The sequence below is a fragment of the Bufo bufo genome, chromosome 2 (assembly GCF_905171765.1).
Source record: "Bufo bufo chromosome 2, aBufBuf1.1, whole genome shotgun sequence".
Classification (NCBI taxonomy): Eukaryota; Metazoa; Chordata; class Amphibia; order Anura; family Bufonidae; genus Bufo; species Bufo bufo.
In genome coordinates this window covers 172,347,434-172,371,129 of record NC_053390.1, presented here as the reverse complement: position 1 = coordinate 172,371,129, position 23,696 = coordinate 172,347,434, and the positions used below count along the sequence as shown (strand labels likewise).

The 23,696-nt window shown below is 37.7% G+C and overlaps 1 protein-coding gene across 6 annotated transcripts in view; it reads left to right on the top strand.

The window, feature by feature from the left end:
- SEMA6A (semaphorin 6A) overlaps window positions 1-23,696 on the top strand; it is a 219,565-nt gene that overhangs the window by 119,860 nt on the left and 76,009 nt on the right. For 4 of the 6 annotated variants that reach the window (XM_040421665.1, XM_040421664.1, XM_040421660.1 and 1 more), the window contains exons 14-18: window positions 565-705; window positions 841-921; window positions 5,267-5,325; window positions 5,646-5,666; window positions 12,849-12,989. In XM_040421665.1, the coding sequence (XP_040277599.1) occupies window positions 565-705; window positions 841-921; window positions 5,267-5,325; window positions 5,646-5,666; window positions 12,849-12,989 (443 nt within the window). The remainder of the gene's footprint in view (window positions 1-564; window positions 706-840; window positions 922-5,266; window positions 5,326-5,645; window positions 5,667-12,848; window positions 12,990-23,696) is intronic. The other 2 variants (XM_040421666.1, XM_040421663.1) reach the window with 1 other exon arrangement.

Here is a 23,696-nt window from a genome sequence, read left to right as displayed (position 1 = left end):
TAAGCTATGTTGGAATACGTATCAGTGCTTCAATAATAATGGTAACATTACGGAATAGACCCAACATGACACTAAGCAAGCTGGTTCATCTGTTCTCATAAGTAATATGGAGCTATGAATATATGCAACTACTGCTCCGTTCAGTCTTCACTTGGGTGCAGCTGTGGCCTCAATGGGCTGACTGGGGGTCAGGGGTTCCAAAGCCTCCTCAAAGGTGAAACCTTCCTAGCTTGTGAATATGCTTCAAGTGCCCTTTGGGAAAACCCTTTAGGAAAGCTCCATCGCACCTATGATCTACTCTTACATATAAAAAGGGAAAGGATTATGTCACCAGAAGATGACTTGAAAAATCTTATGGTGTGAAATTAATCTCATGGACAGAAAATTGCCTATGGACAGTCGTTCTTTGGGGCAGGCTTAAACAATATATACTTTAAATCTATTTTACTTCATAGTAACCTGCACAGATATTGAATAATTCTTTCCCTTTTCCAGTAATTATGGAAATATATATTACAATAAGAAGCATTATTTCCAACCGTATCAAATTTTTCTTTTGTCTAGGTGTAACTACGAAGGAACAGAGGACAAGAGGATTATTGGAATGCAGTTTGACAAGCAGAACAGTGCTCTCTACGTTGCATTTTCCACCTGTGTCATCTGGGTACCTCTTGCAAGATGTGAACGACATATGAAGTGTAAAAAGTACGTGCTTGCTGCTTGCCTGTAGGAGATTGTATGCTGATTTGTGTTTTGTTGTTGGTCCTGGAGTAGACAGAATGCTCTTGGGTTAAACTAGGATGAAATCCTCATTCTGCGCTCTGTATCCCTTATGTATAGGACTTGTATTGCTTCCAGAGACCCATACTGTGTTTGGTTGCGAGATGCGGGAACATGTTCACAGCTGTCACCTGGTACTAAGTAAGTTGACACAAATCACAAGATATAACTATTCCGGAGATTATGTCAGTGAATGTTTTAATTGGATAAGCAATTGACTTTGTCTAGGAGGTCTGGCTGCTGTGAAACACTGGTAATTATAATAATGGAAAAAAAAACAGAATGCATAATGTACAGCCAGCCTGACACAATGACACAATGTTTCCATTCTGCAATATAAGAAATGCCTAAGAAATATAACAAGTTCTGTAACAAGACTAAGTTGTCCTTGGCGAGCAGGTGCTTCCATGCCAGCGAGCTATAATTATGAAGAATATAATAGGACTTTTCAATACATGGAACGGCTTGGATCCACCACTGATTATCCTTGCCGTAAAAGTAGAATAGGCAACTGAAAGTTAAAGCAAAGAAAACAATTTGAACTTGTTTTTTCCAGCTTAATATCAACATGAGGACTTTGTTGTGAAAGATGGAGGATTTACAGTAAAATATCTTATTTTGTGTGTTACACAGTAGAGGGTCTGATTGTTATTGAAGATGCCCTTTATTACTGCCATTAAAACCTGCCCTCAAGAGAATAGTGTGATTGATTCATTTGGCCACACACATTCTCAAGTTTTTGAAATGTCTGGATTCTCTGGGGGCTGAATAGAATAGCTGACCATTGACCATGATCACTACAGGTCACTGGCAGGCAGATTTTCAACATGTGTGCTTAGGCAGTTTGGTGAATCTCCTTAAACAGACCAGTTCTGTATGGAGAATTACTAAAAGTACTCCACAATATAGAGAGTTATTGGCAGTGCTCCATGGAAAACAAATTTATAAAGAGGTATTTTCCAAGAAAGAGAACGCCGCCTATTAGAAGAGTCAAGATCCAACTTTCCAGCAAACCTTGGGATTTGACAAGGTAAAATAGCCAAGCCAGATATCCATCTGTATCGCACTGAGCCAGCCACAATGCTACTCCATACTGATGATAGTTCTCTTTCTTGTGAAATACCTCTTTGCATATTCATTTCCCATGGAGCATTGCCAATAAGTCGCCATACCATGGAGTGCTAAAGGCTTGGTCTCTTTAAGAAGATTCAGCACCCTACCTAAGCTGCTTCCAATGCATCGCACTCAGCCAACCAGAATTCTACTCCCTATTGATGAGGGACAAGTACCCCAAAACATCTTGACTCATAGGAGGCGACTTCCAATAGGTGGTGCTGGCAAGATGGTTCTCTTTCTTGGGAGATATCTCTTTGCAACATCTGTGTGATTATGGGCAGCTATTATTCCTGTGCGTGTTGGTGTCTTGGTTCCAATCTGGCCTTTGCATGAATAGTTAGACCAATAAAATACTATTGGTCCATAGCCTCTACAAGGCACTGTAAAGTTGTGAATTGAAAGCAAGTGGGAATATTCATAATCAAGGCAGCCTGTTGCATCATAACCCGCTGGAAGCTTAAAGGGAACATTTCATTGGGATTTTGGGTATAGAGCTGAGGACATGGGCTGCTAGATCGCCCCAAGCACATCTGCAATATCCAGTCCCCATAGCTCTCTGTGCTTTTATTGTGTCAAAACAACGATTTCATAGATATGTAAATTAACCTTAGATGAGTCCTGTCTCCTCCATGCTTGAGAGAGGAGTCGAGCGCTCTCTGACTCTGAGCCAAGCCACGCCCACAGTGAAGGAGGCCAACACCGCCCCGCATCCTCCAAATCTCCTCCTTGCTCCCTGACGTCACAAAGCTAGAGCGCCATAATCTCGCAATGTGCAAGCTAGCGCATGCGCAGTTCGTTCCCTGAGGCTGATGCCAACACAGGGAAGGAACACTATGCAGACACTGCGCATGCGCTAGATCGCACATTGCGAGATTACGGCGCTCTAGCTTTGTGACGTCGGGGAGCAAGGAGTAGATTCGGAGTATGCGGGGCGTGGCTGGGCTCCGGAAACGTTAGAAGCCTAATTTACATATATATTAAATCGTTTTTTTTTTACACAATAAAAGCACAGAGAGCTATGGGGACTGGAGATTGTGGATGTGCTAGCGGCGATCTAGCAGCCCATGTCCTCAGCTCTATACCCAAAATCCAGGTGACAGGTTCCCTTTAATAACTTTGGGTTGTTTTTTTGGATGTAGTAAGCCATAATTGCTGTAGTAAATCTCCTTCCAATGTGAATATTTGCTGTGTACAAGTCGAGTTTGTTTACTGTGAAGAATAATAAGAAGTCACTTTACACACACTTAAGTCATTTCCATATTGATTTCATTAACAAAACTAAATTAGAAGCAAATACTTCTGGGTAGAGAACTCACATCTGACTAACGTATGGAGTAACTTTCTAAAAATACTTGGACATCTGAGCAGCATTCCAAACCACAGTTGACAGGACGAAGCCTGGTGCATAGACACAATATGATTATTGTGCAAGGGGTTGTTTGGGTGACACATGCTGTTCTCTCCTTACTGCTATAGAATTCACAAGCTTCATTATTTTCATGGATTTAAGACTGACAACTGATCACACTATGATTTGTGACATCTTGATAACAACAGGGAGGATGTCTTAGTCCTACCTGATATTACTAGGTGACATAATCCATTAATCCTTAAAGATTTGTTTTAATTAGCAATAAACCTAATCCTTTTATTTATTGAATATATGTTGCATATAGAGCACCAACATGTTCTGCAGTGCGGTACAGAGACGGTCACCATTCACATAAATCCCTGTCTCCCCCTGGGGCTCGTTATCTAAATTCACTATCATCAACACACATAGGCAAACAAATATTGAGTGTTTTTGGAGTGTGGGAGGAAAAGAGTATCAGGAGGAACTCCATGCAACAACTGCATAGAGATGTTGTCCATGGTCAAATTTGAAAACTAGGATTCAGGTTGGATTACTATGACTGTATAACCTACTCAGGGGGTCTCCTAGTAGAAACAGAACTGCTATTTCTATAGATAATTCATCTGTTACATATGATATGGTTTGAGCTGCAATACCAAGCATAGCCACTATACAGTGTATGGCGCTGTGCTTTGAGGAGAGCATGGAGCTCACCAGAGTGCTGCACCCTTTTCACACAATTGATCGGTGGGGTTACCAGGCATCAGACCCCCCACCAATCACATACTGATGACCTATCTTGAGGATAGGTCATCAGTATTAAATACTAGGTCAACCCACTTAATTACCAGATTGGTAACAAATTGGGTCCTAGCCTAAAATAAAACCTAGTTAAATGATAGGTAGATAACCATACTAAGACTATATGAAACTGAACTGTTAATATATAGTTAACATAATGGAAAAATATGGAGGAAAGTATACTTACTGTTAACATAATATTTTTTATAAGGCAATTCATCGCTCCACTAACATGCATGCACTACATTTAGGTTACCCGTAGTAATGCAATTGTCACACATTCCAGGCGACACTCTCTCAAAGTTTAGGGGAAAACAAATATGGCTGGCATAAATTTGCACTTTGAATGTCTATTTTAATGGCAGAACGAGGCAAGTTATTTGAGGCACTTTTACAAGTTCAAGCAGGAATTTAAAGGGAATTCGATCTAGAGGCAGCATGTTATAGGGCAGGAGGAGCTGAGCAGATTGACATATGCATTGAAATCTATGCTTGTACTGATTTCAGTTACCCAAGTGGGGTGTCTTTCATTGACAGCTCTCACTATTTACACACGTACAGGGAAGGTAGTCAATCACAGATAGGACTGCCCACATGTCTATTGGGCTCAGAAGAAGGAGAGACACAGTATAAATGTATAAATTACAAGTATTGTTGAATCATTTCCCATAAAATTATATATCAATCTGCTCAGCTCCTCCTGCTCTATAACATGCTGCCGGCAGATGGCACTGCATTTCATGGTGGCAGGTTCCATTTAAGTGCATGTGTTATGTAGACTCTGGATTATAATGTGTATCAGCTCACCACTGGACATCATGCTTGTAAAAACTTTGATTGCTCTCAATGGCTTTATGCCATGTTCACTTTTGCAAGTAAAGTCTAAAATAATCACAGTTAAAAAAATTATATAATTATATAAAATGATTTTATTGCAGGACATCAAAAGAAGATTATTTGTTCGTGACAAATAAACCGATGTCCCATAAACAATATCCTGGACATTGTCTTACATTTGTTTTAATGGAATATGGTCAAGGTCACCATGACTCTATGCATCTTGTTTTAGTTTTTTTTAATCTTTTAGTTTTGCCGTTTTTGACTCGTGTTATGTTGTCCAAACTGTTCACATGGAGCTTTTGATGTTTCCACACCAGCTGCATGTAGCCTGTGTGCTGGGGTTCCTAATCCTGTGTTTTTCTTCCCTCTTCACAGAGTGCCATTTGAGCAAGACGTAGAGCATGGCAATACAGACGGCCTAGGCGACTGCCAAAGTAAGCAAAGAATCAACCCTGTGTTTACTTTGGGTGAAATAAGCCTTCTAAATTCCCAGAGTCAACATTACCTGCAACAATAATAAGAAAGACACTTTGCATTAATGAGCTGAAAGAATTCTATCATTGTGACTCTGACATGAAAAGGAACCTCGATGTTTGCAGAAAGGGAAATGGAGAGGGCATTTATAGTGTTGAGCTGATGTGGTAAAAATCACAGAAGTAATAGGTGGACTGTAAAGAAGGTGTTAGATTTCATAGACCATATGCTGTACAGAGGAAGCAGAAGTAACGTTTTCCTTTTTTCTTTTCTTTTCCAGATTCTTTTGTGGCATTAAATGGTAAGAAAAAAAATACCAGATTTGCATCTGCTTCTTTAGATTTGAGCTTAAAAAAAAAATGAAAACCTTTATTTTTTCGCCAAAATATTTAGTATTTTTGCTTTACATATTTTATTATTATTTATTTTAATCCTCTTGTTACCAAATTCACCCTCCACTGTTTTTCCATAGAGTTATCAACTGCAGCTCCAGATCAGGAAATTTTTTACACAGTGTATGGTCAGTTTATACTTGTTTCGTAAATCATTCTTAGAGCAGCCTTAGGCTACTTTCACTCCTCCACTTTTAATTCTGGCAGGTTGTTCCAGCAGAAAACAGCCTGCTGGAATTCTCAGGATCCAGCACTGCTGGTTGCAAATTAAATTTCCTCCGGCCCCATTACGTGTAATGAAGTCCGGCGGAGATCCGTACGCATTACTGTAGACAGGCGGAGACTTGGCCTGACACAAAACGCTTCATGCTGTGGTTTGTGTCCGGCTGATTCTCCACTTGTATGCTGGAACAGCCATGTTGGAGTTTCATACCGGAAATGTGAAAGTAACCGCAATCATAGACGTATTGTTCCTTTTGGATCTTTTGTACACCCGTATCTGTGATGTGGAGTTGACCAAAATTGCCATTTAAGAAGATGCACCATTTCTTAGAAATATAGTTCTTGTCAGGTTTATTAGGACTATTATTTTCATTTTAAAAAAAATATTACATGAAAAAGGCTCACAGAACAAAATAGTATTAAATGTTAAAATAATTGGACAAAAGATATTCTAAATGTTTGATATATCAGATTAAGAGTCTTCCTCCTTCAAAGATCTTTAGAGGTTGAAATTTCATTAACACCTCCCAAGCTATTAACGCGGCGTAGCAGGCGTATTAATATTTACTTATCTCCCAGTAGAAGTCTCATATTTCACTGATAAGGGGATATAAGATATGAAACATGAAACATTGCAGGCAGAGGAAAAATATTTCTTTTAAGTGAAAATAGGAACGGTTGTGAAAGTCTGATATCCATTGCCACAGACAAAGATAATAAATTGATATTACATTAATAATTTATTCCACTCCTTTAATCTGATAATGACCTTCCAAATTGCTTCTCTGACAGTATTTTCATACAAATTAACAATAAAAATGATATTTCTTCCTATTGCGCATGTAGGTGGATAAATGGCATATCTAAATTTATACAGAACCTACAGTACTTCTTAGACAGCTCCCTATTGTTTCTGATGGGTTTATTTTGGCATGTGAAGACATTGTCAGTGAAAGTCTCTAATTAAATACAGTGTGGTACGTGTTGCTAACTTGTGCAGTATTTCTTATAGGCAGAAAACATACAACTAGGTTGTGTTCTCACTTTTCCACCAGTGTACATTTTCTAGGCCAATTTTTCCTATAAGACTTTATATTGGATAAAGGCCCCATACACATTATTATCAGCCAAAATCACTGAGGGTCCAGCCAACAATTTAAAGGGGTTGTGCAGTCCTTGTATTTTGATGACCTATCCTTGTGATAGTCATCAGTATGTCAATATCAGATTGATGGGGGCAAAACTCCTGGCACCTCGGCGATCAACTGTTGGAAGAGGCTGCGGCACTTGTCTGAGCTCTGTGTCCTCTTCACTGTTTAACTACACAAAGTCTCGTGTATAGCAATAGTGCAGTGTAACTACAACTCATCGTCCCATTCACTAGAATAGGACGAACAGTTCTAATTAAACTGCACCACTGTTACAAGCTAAATAGTGTGCAGTTGAATCGCAAAAAGGACTCAGCGCTTGCACAAGCAGCGTAGCTTCTTCAACAGGTGGGATCCCAGGAGTAGGACCCCCACCAATCTGATATTAAAGATCTATCCTGAGGAAAGAGTGTGGTAGCACAGTGGCACAGTGGTTAGCACTGGGTTTCGTTCAGGTACTCTGGTTTCCCCACCCCACTCCAAAGACATACTAATAGAGAATGTTAGATTGTGAGCTCCACTGTAGACAGCAAATGCTGGTAATGTCTATAAAGTGCTGCAGAATATGTCAGCACTATATAAGTGAGTATAATAAATAAACCCCCCCTGTACAACTCCTTTAATGTGTATGGGGAGCTCCTGACGCTACCACCCCCCCCCCCCCCCCACACCTCCCGACAGATGATGCACATGCGGGAATCAGGAGAAAATGAAAGAAATGCTCCAGCACTACGGTAGATGGTATAAAAGTCCCGGTCTTTAATGTCACCACGAATCCAGGTGAGTACAGCAATCACATGCGGGAATCAGTAGAGATACCGGAGTTAGTTATCTGAGCAGAGATAGATTATTATAGGTGTATAGGCACCTTAAGAGGCAATTTTGGTGACTTGGACCATTATCACAACTAAAAATCCCTTTCCTCTTTATTACTACTCATCCTCCACTCTCACCATCTAACTGGATTTCTGTAGTTGCTAATATATAATGTGTAGAAAATGTACTACCATTGAATTAATAGTCTTAGTACAATAGTAGTGTGCCTAGAATAGTTGATTTTCCTTAAACCTACCAGTCGTATTCCAGCCATGTGGTCAAATTTTTAAAACATTGATGTTTTGGAAAATGCAAACTTACTGTATATATCAATGCCTAGAAGGTATTTATTATTAAAATGGATTGTCTCTGCAAAGACATTGATGGCAGATCGCTAGGAAAAAACCAAGTGAAGCTAGCAAGAGTCACAGTGGTTAGAAGCCCACCAGTAGAACATTAATAGTATATCCTAGCAATGTGCCTTCACTTAAGAAAACTCTTTAATAACCATGTTCTTCCTTGTTGCTCTATAATATATTGGGTTGTTGGGCAGTAAGGATAACAATTTTAAGTGATGGAACCAATTTTTAGCATACAAAACCAAATCTAGCTTGAGCCAATTCAGTAATCCAGAGGTTGTTTAAAATAACATATTATATTTCAGTCATATGTTACAGATTTTCTGTTACTATTCAATTGCATGAAAAAGCAAAATAGTAATTATTATTTAGGATCTAAATCTATTTTAGTGTTGATCCAAGATATGTCTTTCGAGCTCTTGTTGATAAACACTTCCCAACAAGCCTTGAAAGCTACAATTATAATGATTTCACTGTGCTTACTGGATTGTGCTGTTTAACAGCTGGAGAAACGTCAAGTAAATATACAGTGCATACATTATTTCCCATTTCAAAAGCATATCTGTTAAGGACTTTGAGATCAGGTGCACTCACTGCCATACATTCAAATGTAAAGCATGCCTCGAGCCAGTACTTACTATAAAAGAAAGTCTAAGGCAGAAAACATCAGTGCCCCTTACCTGTAATGTTATTCCTTCCTTTCGTTATCCATGTTTTAAACTTATCAAACACCTAGGGGAAAATCCAAGTAAACAGATCCAGACATAGATAAATTGTACTGAACTACAATATTGTAATTCAGTCTATGCATGTTGGAATCTTATAACTTTATACAGAATTTTTTCCTAGCCTAATTCTTATACTTAGAGGATACATCGTATGCCATTATTCTACACCATAAACTCCATCATTTCATTCAGTGAGAACATCTTACTGATAGGTAAACCCAATGCCATCTTTGCAGCATATCTTCATGGTGTTCAGTTTGTCTTGGCTGCACGATGCAGTGCATGGTACACAAAAAAAAAAGTGAACTGGCTATAACATTGTCTTTATATAGAAATGTCATAACATAAAGTCCTATAATTAATAAACAATAGGGATATAAAAAAAACTCAAAACAAAAGTAAAAGAACTTCCTATAGCAACCAAAAATAAGTTATATTTTTTCTATAGTAACTATGGTTAGCTTCACCATTTTGAAAAATTATGGAGGCATAGTACTTCAAGGTAGGAATACAAGGGTAAGTACATCTTATAGTTGGAGGTTCCCCTTAAATATCTAAAATGATTTTATCTATTCTGCAACTAATCACTGTAGACAGGTTAAGCTGGATGAAATTTGAGTGATCAATCTAATCATGATAAAGATTATGATTTCATGTAATTATTATAATAGCCCAATCTCTCATATATGGCATTGATTTATTATAAGGCTGATATCAACCATTAACTCAAGGAAATTATAGCTGGGAAAGTAACACTTCCATTAAGTTAATCTCTTAGTAGAGGAAAATTTAAGATAAGGTGTGATATAAGAACATGTAAGATCAAAGAGTAAATTTAAAGTGAAACCCTCTCCACTTCTTGCTAGTGGAACATATAGAGGGTAAATGATTCCCTCGAAAGCAGAGAACCTTTAGACCTTTCATTGAAAATTTGTTCTTTTTCATGGCAGTGTAATCTTACAGAAGAAAAAAAATAAAGGTTGCCTCTTATGGGATGAGCCCATTTTGGTTTCTGTACAATTCAAACAAAGATAGAGAGGCACACGAGATGTTTCTACTTTTCTTGTGTTCTCCTTAAATGGCCAAACACATAGTCGGTATCATGCTGTGCTCCATTGTTTTTCTTCTCTGTACATAACACAATAGTCTTTCAGATTCAAGCTCTACTGTTTACACTGTGTTTAGTTCCCTCTCAAAGACTTTTTGTCGGTAAAAGGAAGGGTGTCCCTTTGTTACCTGCAAAAAAAGCTACACCACAAGTCGGCCATACAGTGTAGCATTTGTCTTGTTTCATTGTAGCAAGATTTCTATTTTATTGACTCTACAAGGAACATTACTGACAGATGTTTGAAAGCACAATAGTCCGAGCAGACACAAGCAGCATAGCTTGCTCTGGGTATTGACTGATTCATTTATCTTAACCTGTTTTGCCGAGGAAGATTCACATGGCACGCTGCAATTTTTTAAGCCTAAATACTGTAATGAAGAGAATGCAAATAGTAATTATACATATGGCTTAAGGGAATTCATGCAGAAAGCTTGCCGTTTTCAACTGATGTAAATGACTTGAAAGAAACTAGAATAGTATTTAAAAGTAATCAGAATATTTAACATGTGTTGAATAAAGTGAAAAATGACCAGGCAAGCAACCAAGGAAATAATGCAGCAAGATACAACCAGAACAATACTACATCAAAATAATACACCACCAATCTTAACGATACAATACCACACCCTCCAAAACAATATTTTCCTATATGTAACAGACAAATCTAAAGTTGACCATACACATTAGATTAATGTCAGCCAAACCGGACTGGTTGACCATGTAAAGTGTATGAGTGTTTCAACTGTTACTGTAACCTGATGGCACATATCAGGCGAGATGAGGATAGAGCGTGTTGTTTTCAGCATGACCAATTGTTTTGTTCTTGGGACGATAAAACACCACAGAGGTCCCAGAAAAGGCTTACACCCCTATTCCTATTCAGAATATATGTAGTATTGGCTGAGCCAAGCAAGAATACCTATGGGACAGTCCAGAGAGATTTCTATGAATGAACATTCAGCCAACAGCTATATAAAATGTATTGCCAGCTTTGAGATCATATTAGTGAGCTTGGACCTGAGACAACAGATAAAAGACAATCCAAATTGATCTATAGTAGTGTTTAAACCAGGTTTAAGCTATTCATTACATCAAAGTAGAGTGCTGGTGTTCCTCCCTGAGGTAGATGTACAACAGTTTGAGAACCTAGGCTTTATGAAGGGTTGCAGCATAGTGGTGGCGGGAGAACAACTGAACATATCTATAAAGAGTATGTCTAAAAAAAGAAATGATACAAAAAAAGTCATATATACCTTTCATCTATCAAATCTTGCCCACCACTAACCACAGCTATCTCACACTGCTGCCATTCTCATATTCAGTGACACCTGATGTAGTGTAGTTTTTGACCAAATAATTGTATGTTCTATACAGAACATCCGCCCAAGGCCAGGTGCATTAAGTAGTCCATAATCTTTACAAATGGCCCTTTTATTAAGCTTGAAGTTGGGGTAAATAAAAACCTTCCGGATCTCAAAACCTAAATTCAAAACGCAAAAATAAGAAGTAGCCTACCAGTTTTTCTTTATGCCAGTTTTGATAAATCTCCTCTAGATTCAAATTACAAAAGCTTTGTTTAAAAATCTGCAGTTTGCAAATGTTGACTTTGAGCATTAATATTTCACAGGCATCTCCAAAACCATAAAAAATGAAGTATTTACAGCTCAGGATCATTTTCTTTCATTTCTTAAGATCCAATTAATATGACACATTGATGATTTAAGTCACAAAATATGGCCAAACTGCTGTTGTCACTTGATGTTTTAATGGAGGCAAAAGGAATTATTCATTCCAGGTTAGCATCCCAATTCTTTGTGAGAAACCTTAAAAAAAATATAAAAAAATAAGCTGTATTATGAAATCACAATGCAGTATAATTCAAGGAAATTAAACTAGAAAAGAGGCCCACGAAATGAGATTAATTATCTCTCCACAACAAGAAAAGGACACCTGAATAAAGTCTTTGGGGAAGATTTATCAAAACTGGTGTAAAGTAGAACTGGCTTAGTTGCCCATATCAACCAATAAGATTCCACCTTTTATTTTCCAAATGAGCTCTGAAAAATTAAAGATAGAATCTGGCTGGTTGCTATGAGCAACTAAGCCAGTTTTCTCTTACATTGGTTTTAATAAATCTCCCACCTTGTGTTCTGATTTTCTATAAAATATTAGACAAAGTTGGGTGTCCATAATATGGCAGGCATTAAAGATCCTACAGAGAACTTAACTCAGTTTCCTGAATGCCATCAGTTGACTATGCTTCACTTCCATTATACTGTAAGTTGGTGGATCGGTTATTTAGGATTATGAAAAATATGGTGATGACTTTGTGGAAGCTTTACTGACCGCCATATTGGTTGTCACCAAGCATTCCCAGAGATTAAATGGATGGACAGATGTTTGATGACTTTACAGATAAGGACACCACAATGACTCATGGTCACAGATTTGTTTTTTGTTTTTTTATTGAGGTTCTACCATGTAAAAAGCTAATGCTACATACTTCAGAAAATAACATAATATAGTTTTTTGTAGAGACTAATACCCTTTAGTGATAATAAGTTTTATACATACCTTCATAAAACTACAACAGAATAATGAAAATATGTCTGTTTCGTGTAGGCATTGTTCTAAAGCATCAATCATACACTTATGAGAAAATCTGTTGCTAACAATGTATCTGATGAAATTGAACGCTCAAATTCCTTAGATCCCAGTACAACTTCCCACTCAAGAGGGCACGAGAGTTACGATAGGGGTACGGTCATGGATTGGAAGGATACCTATGACTCTTCTGAGAACACAGACCCCCATGTGGCTGACTCTTTCCATAATCACCCGGACAAAAAGGGTAAGGCCTTGGAAAGGAAAAAACTTTTGCACAATGAGAAGTCAATCGGGGAGGGAGGTGATTTACATGGTGTGGATGCTTTCAGCTGGATTAGTTCAATATGATGGAAAAATCAGGTGGTCTTCAAATAAGTGGCTATGTACATGAATACAAAAATATATGTTGATGTTTGTTTTGTCCTGAAATGTTTCTTTAGCTGTTTATTTTTGTTCCTTTTTATGAATATATACAGTATGTATAATTTTGTCAGTAATGCTGCATAAAACCAAATACCACGAGAATGCAACCAGTGGAAGGTGTCCCAAAAAATCTGAACTATTTCTATTCGCGTTCCATTCAATTTTTCTCTATACATCCATGATAGACTGCAAATGGGAAATTAGTTTGGTCAAGACTCGAGACTGTAGCAAAATTAAGCCTAAACTCTTTTGTGACTGTAAACTAATTGAATGCACCCACTTCTCTAACCTATCAAAGGAGATAATGGCTATCCGTTTAAGGAAATAATGACTACCATGTCTTTACTGCTGTCAACATTTGGTTAAGAGCTATTACCATGTGTGACCCATTTTCGAAACACATTACCTCATAAAGGGCACTTGGTAGGATGAAAGGGCAATGTCCTTCTTTATTACAAAAAGGCAATGACTACAATATGAAAGTTATTGAACTGTAACCTAGAGCAATCAACCTCTGACTGGAGATATGCTCAGCCACCGACTGCACAGGAGAACAGAATGGCTAATGTAGTTTTCTTACTGATTAAAGTAGTGCCCCCAGATTATTAACCCATGAAGACATGTTGAATGCCTTATGCATTGAGTAATTCTATCATCTTCTGTGAAAGGGTACAAAATGTGAAACAGATCCTCTTTATGGTTTCTGACCTATTCATGAAGAAAAAGCACACTGAACCAGCCCATTATCTCTTCCGAATCATCCAAAGAACTAATTTTAACATTATCTTGATGCTTCTCTCCTGTCATTACAGCAAATAATAGATATCACATTGTGCTCGACTGCTTCTCATGGGTGTTAAAGCAAGACATGATTAATGAACAAGGTGCTGAACCAGAAAACTTGCACTGCAAATAGAAAAGCAACCCAGGGACCGGCTAAGAATGTGTTGATTTTTTGTCACTGTTTTCTATAAAATCTTATATAGAGAAGAGTCATTAAGGCAATTAATTTGCACATGCAAGTGTTTTCTAGGTGGTAATATTGCATAATGATTTGAATTTTATTGCTATTGGGGGATGGTCTTCCATCAACGGTATTGTGTATATCATATTGACTAAGCTGAAAGCATCCCACACACCAACATGTAAAGAGTAAGAGGACTCACACAATGGTGGCAGAGGTTACGCATGGGTGTTTTATCATTATCACATTTGTGTGCTTAATACTCCTTGTCTGTCTGTGCACTTATTCACAAATGATATTAAACAGGAAGACAACGAGTAACCGTGCTCTGCACAAGATCCGGTGAAATGCTTGATGTTTTGTTTTTTTAATTTCTTTGTTTTATTTCCACTTTTGCTAATGATTTTGATTTTGTCAACTACAGTTTTTTTTCAATTTTTGTTTTGCAAAGTGCTATGTGGTGTTATTAAGTGTTATTCCTTTGGAAGGTGTCTTCTTTCATTTTCACTCTGACAGTGAATTCCTTCTGTGTACTAATTCTTAATTCACTTGCTGCTTGGTTTGCAATGACACTAGTGGTTTGATGATGTCACATCCATATGTTCGACATATGCACAAGCTCAGGTACCTGGAGAATAAGGATGTGCTAGGTGGCCCTTGAAACTGCTTGGCTCATTGGGATGTGACATTTGTACACCACGGCTTAATTAGCTAAATATACTCTGGAGTTGTTGTGCATACAGAATAAATTTCAACGCAAGATAAAAAAAATTTATGTATATGCAGCATACTTGCTGCTTGCCGCTGACGGCTTGCTTGTCTTCCTGCATTTAGCAGGTCAAGTGAACTTGCTTTTCATTTCTTATCTTCTATACAAGCAAAAGCAATTGCCATTGTACAACTCCAGTGTATGTTTCATTTCTGTGCAGTGATTTTTATTTTCCATAGATTTTTGTGTGTTTCTCACATATGTAAGTTTACCTAAAATCACTTCCTTCACTAACCCTTCTCCCTCCTCCTGCTACCATTGTACTTGGCCTCCCTCCTTGGTTCCTTCCTTTAAAGTGACATTAACATCAAAAATTTTTACCATGCATTCCTAGCAACTATTTGTTATAGTGACTTATTCTTGGTTCTAAAACTCTATGGCATAAAACTTGTTCTTCTAATGGATGGAATGAGACTGCATTTGGGAACTCTCCCTTTACCAGCAAGGCCAATATTGCCAATGGGGTTGCATCCAACAAAATGTTCCATGTAAATGTTGCCTGACAGATAAATGAACAATTCATTCCCAATAAGTGCCTGCTTGTCAGAGAAGCTAAGAGCTGGATTTACTTGCAGCAACAATCTTCTCTGTATGATGCTGCTATGATCACTCATCCCCTTAGAAAATTATTGCTTATGGGCAGCCTATTGCTGTTTAGACAGGCTGATTTGCTCGCCAGAAATGATGATTTCTAGGGATGAGCAAATTGGCTTTGGATACTTCATCCAAAGTTGATTCGCATAAAACTTTGTAATACTGTACCGTATTGACTCTGATGAGCCAAAGTTATTACTTAGCGAAGTCTCGCCAGACTTTGTGTAATAACTTTGGAAATTAATTATTAATGTAAAAAAAACTTTTATTCCGAACTATGGTTTGGTTCCAAGGTACCCCTTGGAACCGAACCCGAATTCGTTACCAAGATTTTTTACATAATAATAAATTCACAAAGTTATTACACAAAGTCTCGCGAGACTTCGCAAAGTAATAACTTTAGCTTATCTGAGCCAATACATTCTAAAACTGTACGGCGCTCCTGCACCGTACAGTATTACAGCAAAGTTTTATGCAAATCAACTTCGGATAAAACATCCAAAGTCGATTTGTTCATCCCCAGTCATTTTGATGACTACATCATCAGTGAATTTACGCAATGAACAATTTCTGACATGTTTACATGGAGCAGTTATCAGGAATAATTATTATAGATGAGTGAATTTCTTGAAAATTCGATTTAGCTGATTTGCTGAATTTAACAAAAATATTTGCTTTGTGACAAATTACTTTGCCACGAAGCGGATTTTTTTGTAAGTAGCAGGTGCAATGACAGGGAGCTGCAATAGCGCCGCCCCCATCATTGTACCCCTCAGATGCCGCGTTCATACATGATCGCAGCATCTGAGTGTACAGTGTGAAAGTAACCTAAAAATAAACATTACATCAAACTTACCGTATCCATTTGAGCGCGACAGGCCGGCCGTTGCCATCTTGCTTAAAGATCTGGGCCGAAATCACGTGCGGCGCGGAATTACGTCATCTCGCAAGCTGGCGTGGTGACGTATGACGTCATCACGCCGGCCAGCGTAATGATGTAATCTTGCACCGCACGGGATTGCAAGATGGAGGCTGGCAGCCCTTCACGCGCAAATGGAGGCGGTAAGTTTGAATTTCAGGATTGATCGATTCGCTGACATGAAGCACGAGGAAATTCGGCTTCTAGGCGAATCAAATAATTCCTGAATCGTGGGATTCGATTCGCTCATTTCTAATAATTATTGATAATTGCCTCAATCAAGTAAAGGGGCCTTAAGGCTGCAACTACACTGGCCTTTTTTTGTCAAGTTACAAAAAATTGATTTGAAGTTGCTGCCCATTGAGTAGCTTGAAAATTGATTCCAAAAAGTGTAGGTGTAGCCACAGCCTTTGAGCTTCAATGTGCTTGTTGGTAATGATTTCTTCAATTTTCACATATAAAACAAAGAATTAGATCCCAGATGTTATCAGCTTAACCTCTAGTACAGCTGGTTCAAGTTCAGTGGGCACGTAGATGTCTCATTGACTGTCTATGAACCATTGACGCATGAGTGGGTCAAAATTTGAGTTATGAAATATATGAGGTTGGATTCATGCATAGTGCTAGTGTGTTTTACAGCAAATTACCATATTTTTTACATGTTTTATATGTACAACACATAGCAGTTAATAGTCAAATGAATGGAACTACCATTACATGTGAAGCACTTGAGTTGGTTTGCAAAGATGATCATAGCAATATTTCTTTATGCAACGACTATATCTTGGATCATTCAGGACTATATTTGCTTCTGTTGAAGAAAAATTATGATCAATCCTAACTGAACCCTCAAACCAATGATTGTATCTGGTAAAAAAAAAAATCTGTGTATTGTAGCATTTAGTTTACTATATACTAATTTGAGCAGTCAACAAGGGTAGTATCTCCAAAAATACAAATGATCATTTTATGGGAAATATCTGTTCATTTGTGGCCCCATCCGACTGAACAAAAAAAAATATTGGAAAATTTGTTGGATCTCGGTCACATCATTATATCTATGCTCAGTGCATGCCATACAAAAATAATGTATACATCCATGGAAAGACAAACTTTATGCCTGGAAAAATTAAGCAATTTTACAAATATGGGCTAAGAATAAATGGTCTATGTTATATAAAGGTGTTACTGTCCTTTTAAGTCAGGTGAATCGAAACAACCAGTCTCTCTGTGATATATTCCAAGGCTTTATCCTATTGTTAATGACATACTGCTTGTATGTGTAATAGCTTTACTAACCGAACCTGTGGGTGTCAGAAACAACTCTTAAATGCAGTGAAGGGAAAATTAACTCATTTTCTTCATTCGTTAAGCTGCATTTCCCATGACCTTCCCTTTTGGTCCTCGTCTGGTCTCTTTTCTCCTTGCACATTTCTCTAGATGTTTATAACTTATAGGTAACTGCTGCCAACTTCCATTTTATCATGATGTCTCCAAGTGTCTGCAGCCTTCCCAGCTTAAACTTAATGAGCTTGGTAAATAAGCAGCAGTTGTGAGCTGCTGGAGGTTCAGGCTTTTCTTTTATTGCCTCAAGTAATAGGACCATTGTCTTATGAAACGCACACGTGAACTCCAGGTTTATTCTAACAATTCACTTTTTGTCTTTCTGCTTCTCTAATATTTTGTCTTGGAAAATATTTACACATAGAATGCTTTACATTCTTCTTCACAGTTGACAAATCAAGATGAATGATGTTCGTGAGTGAAAATGGGACTTAACTTTTTAGTCTGTTAAAAAGTAGCTATAAACCTTCTAGAATATATGCAATCACCCATTGCTGATATCTAGACATTAGTTTAATGGTGCATGATATTTATTATTGTCTAATATGGAAACTAGTATAGTTTTCTTAAGGAATAAGTGGTTTATATAGATCTTGTAGAGGTGAACAAATTTCCTAAAATTCGTTTCATTCAGAATTGGCCCAGAAATTTGTTATGGGTGTGAATCGATTCTAGGTTGATTTGAGTCAAATTTCGATTCTAAAACATCAATTTACTTATCTCTAAGATCTAGACTTATTAGATGTTTGGTGCAAGGTTATTGTTATTGTATATATTGTTTGCTATTTGCCTACATCTTGTATGTAATTGATAGCCTATTTTACATTAGAGATTTGAGCTTCTAGCTTAAACATGTATAATGTAGGACAAATTAAAAAAATACTGTGAAACCTCTTTGAGATAAGTTGAAAAGAGGTCACCTAGGGGGATGGGTTTCAGTTCTCAAAAAAGATGGCCAGTTTGCATATAGCCTAGATAAGAGGGTGATCCTCCACTAAAGATGATCTTTTGTTGAGACTTCACTCTATACTAATTCAAGCTGTATCAAAAAATTTCTTCTATGAAAAAAACACTCGGAAATTAAATAAATTTGTCCTGCAATACCTAAATATTGATTACCAACCATAAGAAACATGATCTAGGATCTTTTGTGAAACAAGTCCAATCAAAAGTGGTTTAAACACCCATGTCCAGACAGCGCTATATATTATACATATTATATATTAACCTACAGATGTGTCATTCTTTACCTTTGCTCTTGGTTCTATAAATACACAGAGATGTGAGATGCGAGATTGCCAGCTTAAAAAAAAAAAAAAGCATGATATTGCAATACTGTGTCACAATATGTCTCTTTTCTATAAATCTATGTGTGGCCCCCAGTGGTTGGAATTTTAATTTTAGCCTGTCAGTTGTCTTGCTAACATTTTGCTGTATTGCATCAAATTTGTTTTGTGAGAAATTGAAGTCCTTAACTAAACTGAAGAAAAGGTAAGGGTGGACACATCTGTATACATGCATAGACGTCATTCTTTATGAAGATATCACAAGTGTTCTGTGATCACTGTCTAAGGAAATGGAAATGTTCTCAGGGAGAGGAAACCTGTTCCTGTCCAATGACATGATAAGAATTAATGCTCTGCAGATGTATTGGAAAATTCCTACTGGAGGGTTGCCCGAATGAACAGGAAAGTCGGATTTTCCATTGGAATGTAAACCAAGCATAAAAAATACGAATCTATCAAATAAATTGGCTATGAAAAATAGATTTTTAGGTTAGGAAAATATTATTTTTAATTATACCATAATTTTTTCATTAATAATGGTAAACTGACTGTAGCAGATATATTGGCTAGTACATTGGAATAACGGCCATAAATGAATTGCACAAAAGTTTTAAACATAGCATTTAATTTTGTGAATTAAACTTCTTGTAGGTCGCTATTGAGAAATTCAGTTATAATAGACTTACAGAGACTAATGGCTCAGGACTTTGCTTACATAGCCCTATCCATTCCCATTCTAAATTCCCGGTGTTAGTTTTCATGACATGCTCCATTTCCACTGTGCCTTCTTTTTCCATCGAGGCTAATGGATGTAATGGACTATTTTTATTGGCGCTTATGGGTTTTCTGCCCCAGTTCAAAATCAAAAGTTTAAACTTTTGATAAACCACCCCCCAGATCTGTTCATTAGAGTGGTAAATACACTGATTGAATGCTGACTTTCCTTGGGGCATTCTGTCTGGAGTTCTCTTTCATTAGGCTAAGTCGGTTATATTGATGTTTACTGGAGCTGACTTTTCCTTAGTGAACGCAGAGGTCAGAGCTTAGAATAAACAAGCAGAACGAGATGACAAGTAGTGTTAGCCTAATAGTTTTTGTATCCCTCACACAGAAAACTTGAGGCAGAGGAGATGCAAGAAAAGGTCCGGAGCGTTCAATGCAAACATAAGGCGTATTTACGATTTTTTGCGCTGTCCAACTCATTTTGATCTTATGTGCTGATGTGCAAGAGATATGTGGTGCCTGGACTTTAATGAACTATGTAATGCTAGTGTTAAAAATGGTGTAGTCTGGTAGACATTGAATTGTTTTAGGTTGGAAGTAAACAGTGGTGGTTGTCATTCAGTGGTTGCAAGCAGAGATGTTTAAAAAGCAACTAAACTTTTATTTAACTTTTTTAAATGTCCCAAATGCCATAAAAATCATTTGTCTAATATACTTTATTAAACGATTTATCATTTTTACTAAATAAATTTACATCCAAAGTCCTGATTTCTACCTCGCTTTAAATTCACTATATTTGCGGATGACTTTTTAGTGGTGTACATGTGAACTTTTAGCTAGGTGAAGTGGGCACAGGTAGGAGCTTGCTCTGCTCAGCTAATCTTGGCATAGCTTATTGTTACATGGCACCCATCTTAACATTGTCTAGAGTACAGACTCTTTGCACTGGGGCCCGCAGCAAATGTTGTGCGGGCAGGAGAACACATTGCTGCTCCTGCGTGAGCCTGGCTGATATAGCACATGGGTACTATGTAGCAATGTGCTATGCTAGGATTAGCTGAGCGGAGCAGGCTCCTGCCCTTGTCTGCTTCACTTAGCTAAAAGCGCACATGTACAAAGCTGAGAAGTTAGCGATGTGCGAATGTAGTGAATTTAAAACAGAGTAAAAATCAGGACTTTGGGTGTAAATTTCTTTAGTAAAAAGGCAACATCCAAAAAATATTCGAAAAATTATTTTTAGGGCACTTGGGGCATTTAAAAAACAAAAAGTTGAATAAAAGTTTGGTTACTTTTTAACCATAAGAAATTGGTAGACAAATAAGATTTGAAAATTATATAACTATTTATATTATCCTATCAATACACTTTATTTGCTGTCCATAGATTAATTCGCTAAAGTCAGTTGATTACAACAGGCTGACTGTGTATGGTGGTGTGCCCCACATCATTTCAGGTATTGGACAGTTGAATTTCAACCTGCCTAATCCTTTGTTCTTATGGGAGGAAAGTCTCTGCCAGAAGCTTATTCCCCTCTCGCCGTTACAAACACATGACAATGACAAAAATTTGTAATGCCCTTTTCTCAGAGGTACTCAAAGTGCAGAGATGGTTGTTTGTCTGGGACGGCTCCCTGGGAAGTCAGTGGCTGCCATATAGACACTCTACCGCAACACACAACGCACACTATGGTCAATTTTTAGGAAGCAAATTTGCCCTTTTATATCTTTTTGGAGTGTAGGAGGAAACTGGAGTACCGGGAGGAAATACACACAATCATGGGGAAAACATACAAACTCCAGTTAGAAGGGTAGTAATTTCAGCTGCCAGCCCTGAAGATGTATGACCAATACAAGATCTGCTAGAAAGTGTGTCTCCTGCTCTGCTAGTGGATTCAACCTGGTCATATGGTAATAGATGGTGATGAATGGGCGCCATGTAATACTACAATACTACACAGGTCACTGCAGAGCAAGTAAGTGACTGGTTGCACAGAGCTTTCACAGCTGATTGCACAGGTCTAGAGAAACAGGACACATGGTAATTAGCTAATTGCATGGGTGGCTTAATTCTGAGAAGGGTTTGTCCAGCTGGGGCAACTTAGTTTTAGATCCAGGCTAATCAATGTCTCCTATCATATTTGTGCTCAGAAGAAACAGTCATGCAATGTCATAGGCCGTCCACTTCCACTGAGCCATAGTCATTAAAAAAATGGCATACTCCATTTGTCCCATTGATTATTATTAATGATGAGCTAGCATGCTTGGACGAACTGCTGTTCGGCTGGAGCATCGCTATGCTCGGCAGATCCGAGGTCTCGGACGAATAATTTGGGTGCTCGAATACAATTTAATACAATGGAAGTCAATGGGAGAACCCCAGGCACCCCCTGCTAGGAAGAGAATAGAGTGTCTGGTTTATAAAAAAAAAGGTTAAAAATTGATGGAAACCCCATCAAAATGGTTTGGCAACAGCATTAAGAAGATAGCTGGATGCGTCTTAGACTCCTATTATGTACCACATACAATAGACAACCACACAAAGGCTATATGCCAAAAGCCAGGTATGTACAATCCATCCATCCATGAGACAAATAACAGCCAGCATACCTTACAATGGCAGCCTTGTGCACTATGAGATATTCCAAACCAGCTCTCATCTGACTGAGAACCAGTAAACCTCAAAGTTAATTTGCATCTGTTTGATGGCTTGAGTGGTCCTGCACATCTAGATCAATATCTTTAGGGTGACAAAAAGTTTTCCGATTGTCCTAACATAGTATTCAATAACCTTTCTATACTGTTTTGTCATGTAAACACTCATTTGCATAAACATGGACTTATGGAAAAGACATGCAAATGAGCAGAATCTGCCTTGTTTTTCAGCTGTCATAAGACTATGAAAACCAATAGATGGCACTATTGAGTTATGAATAGCGCCCTCTATTGGTTTTGCAGTCTTATGGCAAGACAAATATTATTGTCAGAAGACTATGAAACCAATAGAGGGCGCTATTGGGTTATGAACAGCTCCCTCTATTGGTTTCACAGTCTTATGACAAGACAAATATTCTTGTCAGAAGACTATGAAACCAGTAGAGGGTGCTGTTCATAACTCAATAGCGCCCTCTATTGGTTTCATAGTCTTCTGACAAGAATATCAAACTGAGTCTTATGACAAGCTTATTAGTGTAGCCTTTTGCATGGAAAATTCGCGATTAGAATATTCGCTATTAGATATCTGACACTGGGAAAGCTGGGTAATAACTCAGTGATAAAATCTCACACTGGGAAATCTGGGTAATAACTCGCGATCTACACTGAGTTATTACCCAGCTTTTCCAGTGTCAGATATTATCACTGACTTACTACATAATTATTACATAATATTCGCTATATTCCTATATATTCGTTTTTTAGAATATAATATTCTCAAAAACGAATATATAGCAATATAGCGAATATTATGTAATAATTATGTAGTAAGTCAGTGATAATATCTGACACTGGAAAAGCTGGGTAATAACTCAGTGTAGATCGCAAGTTATTACCCAGATTTCCCAGTGTCAGATTTTATCACTGAGTTATTTCCCAGCTTTCCCAGTGTCAGATATCCTCCTAGTGTAGATCGCAAATATTCTAATCGCGAATTTTCCATGCAAAATGCAACACTAATAAGATTGTCATAAGACTCAGTCCAATATTCTTGTCAGAAGAATATGAAACCAATAGAGGGCGCTATTAAGTTATGAACAGCACCCTCTATTGGTTTCATAGTCTTCTGACAAGAATATTTGTCTCATCATAAGACTGTGAAACCAATAGAGGGTGCTGTTCATAACTGAATAGCGCCCTCTATTGGTTTCATAGTCTTCTGACAATAATATTTGTCTTGTCATAAGACTGTGAAACCAATAGATGGCGCTATTCATA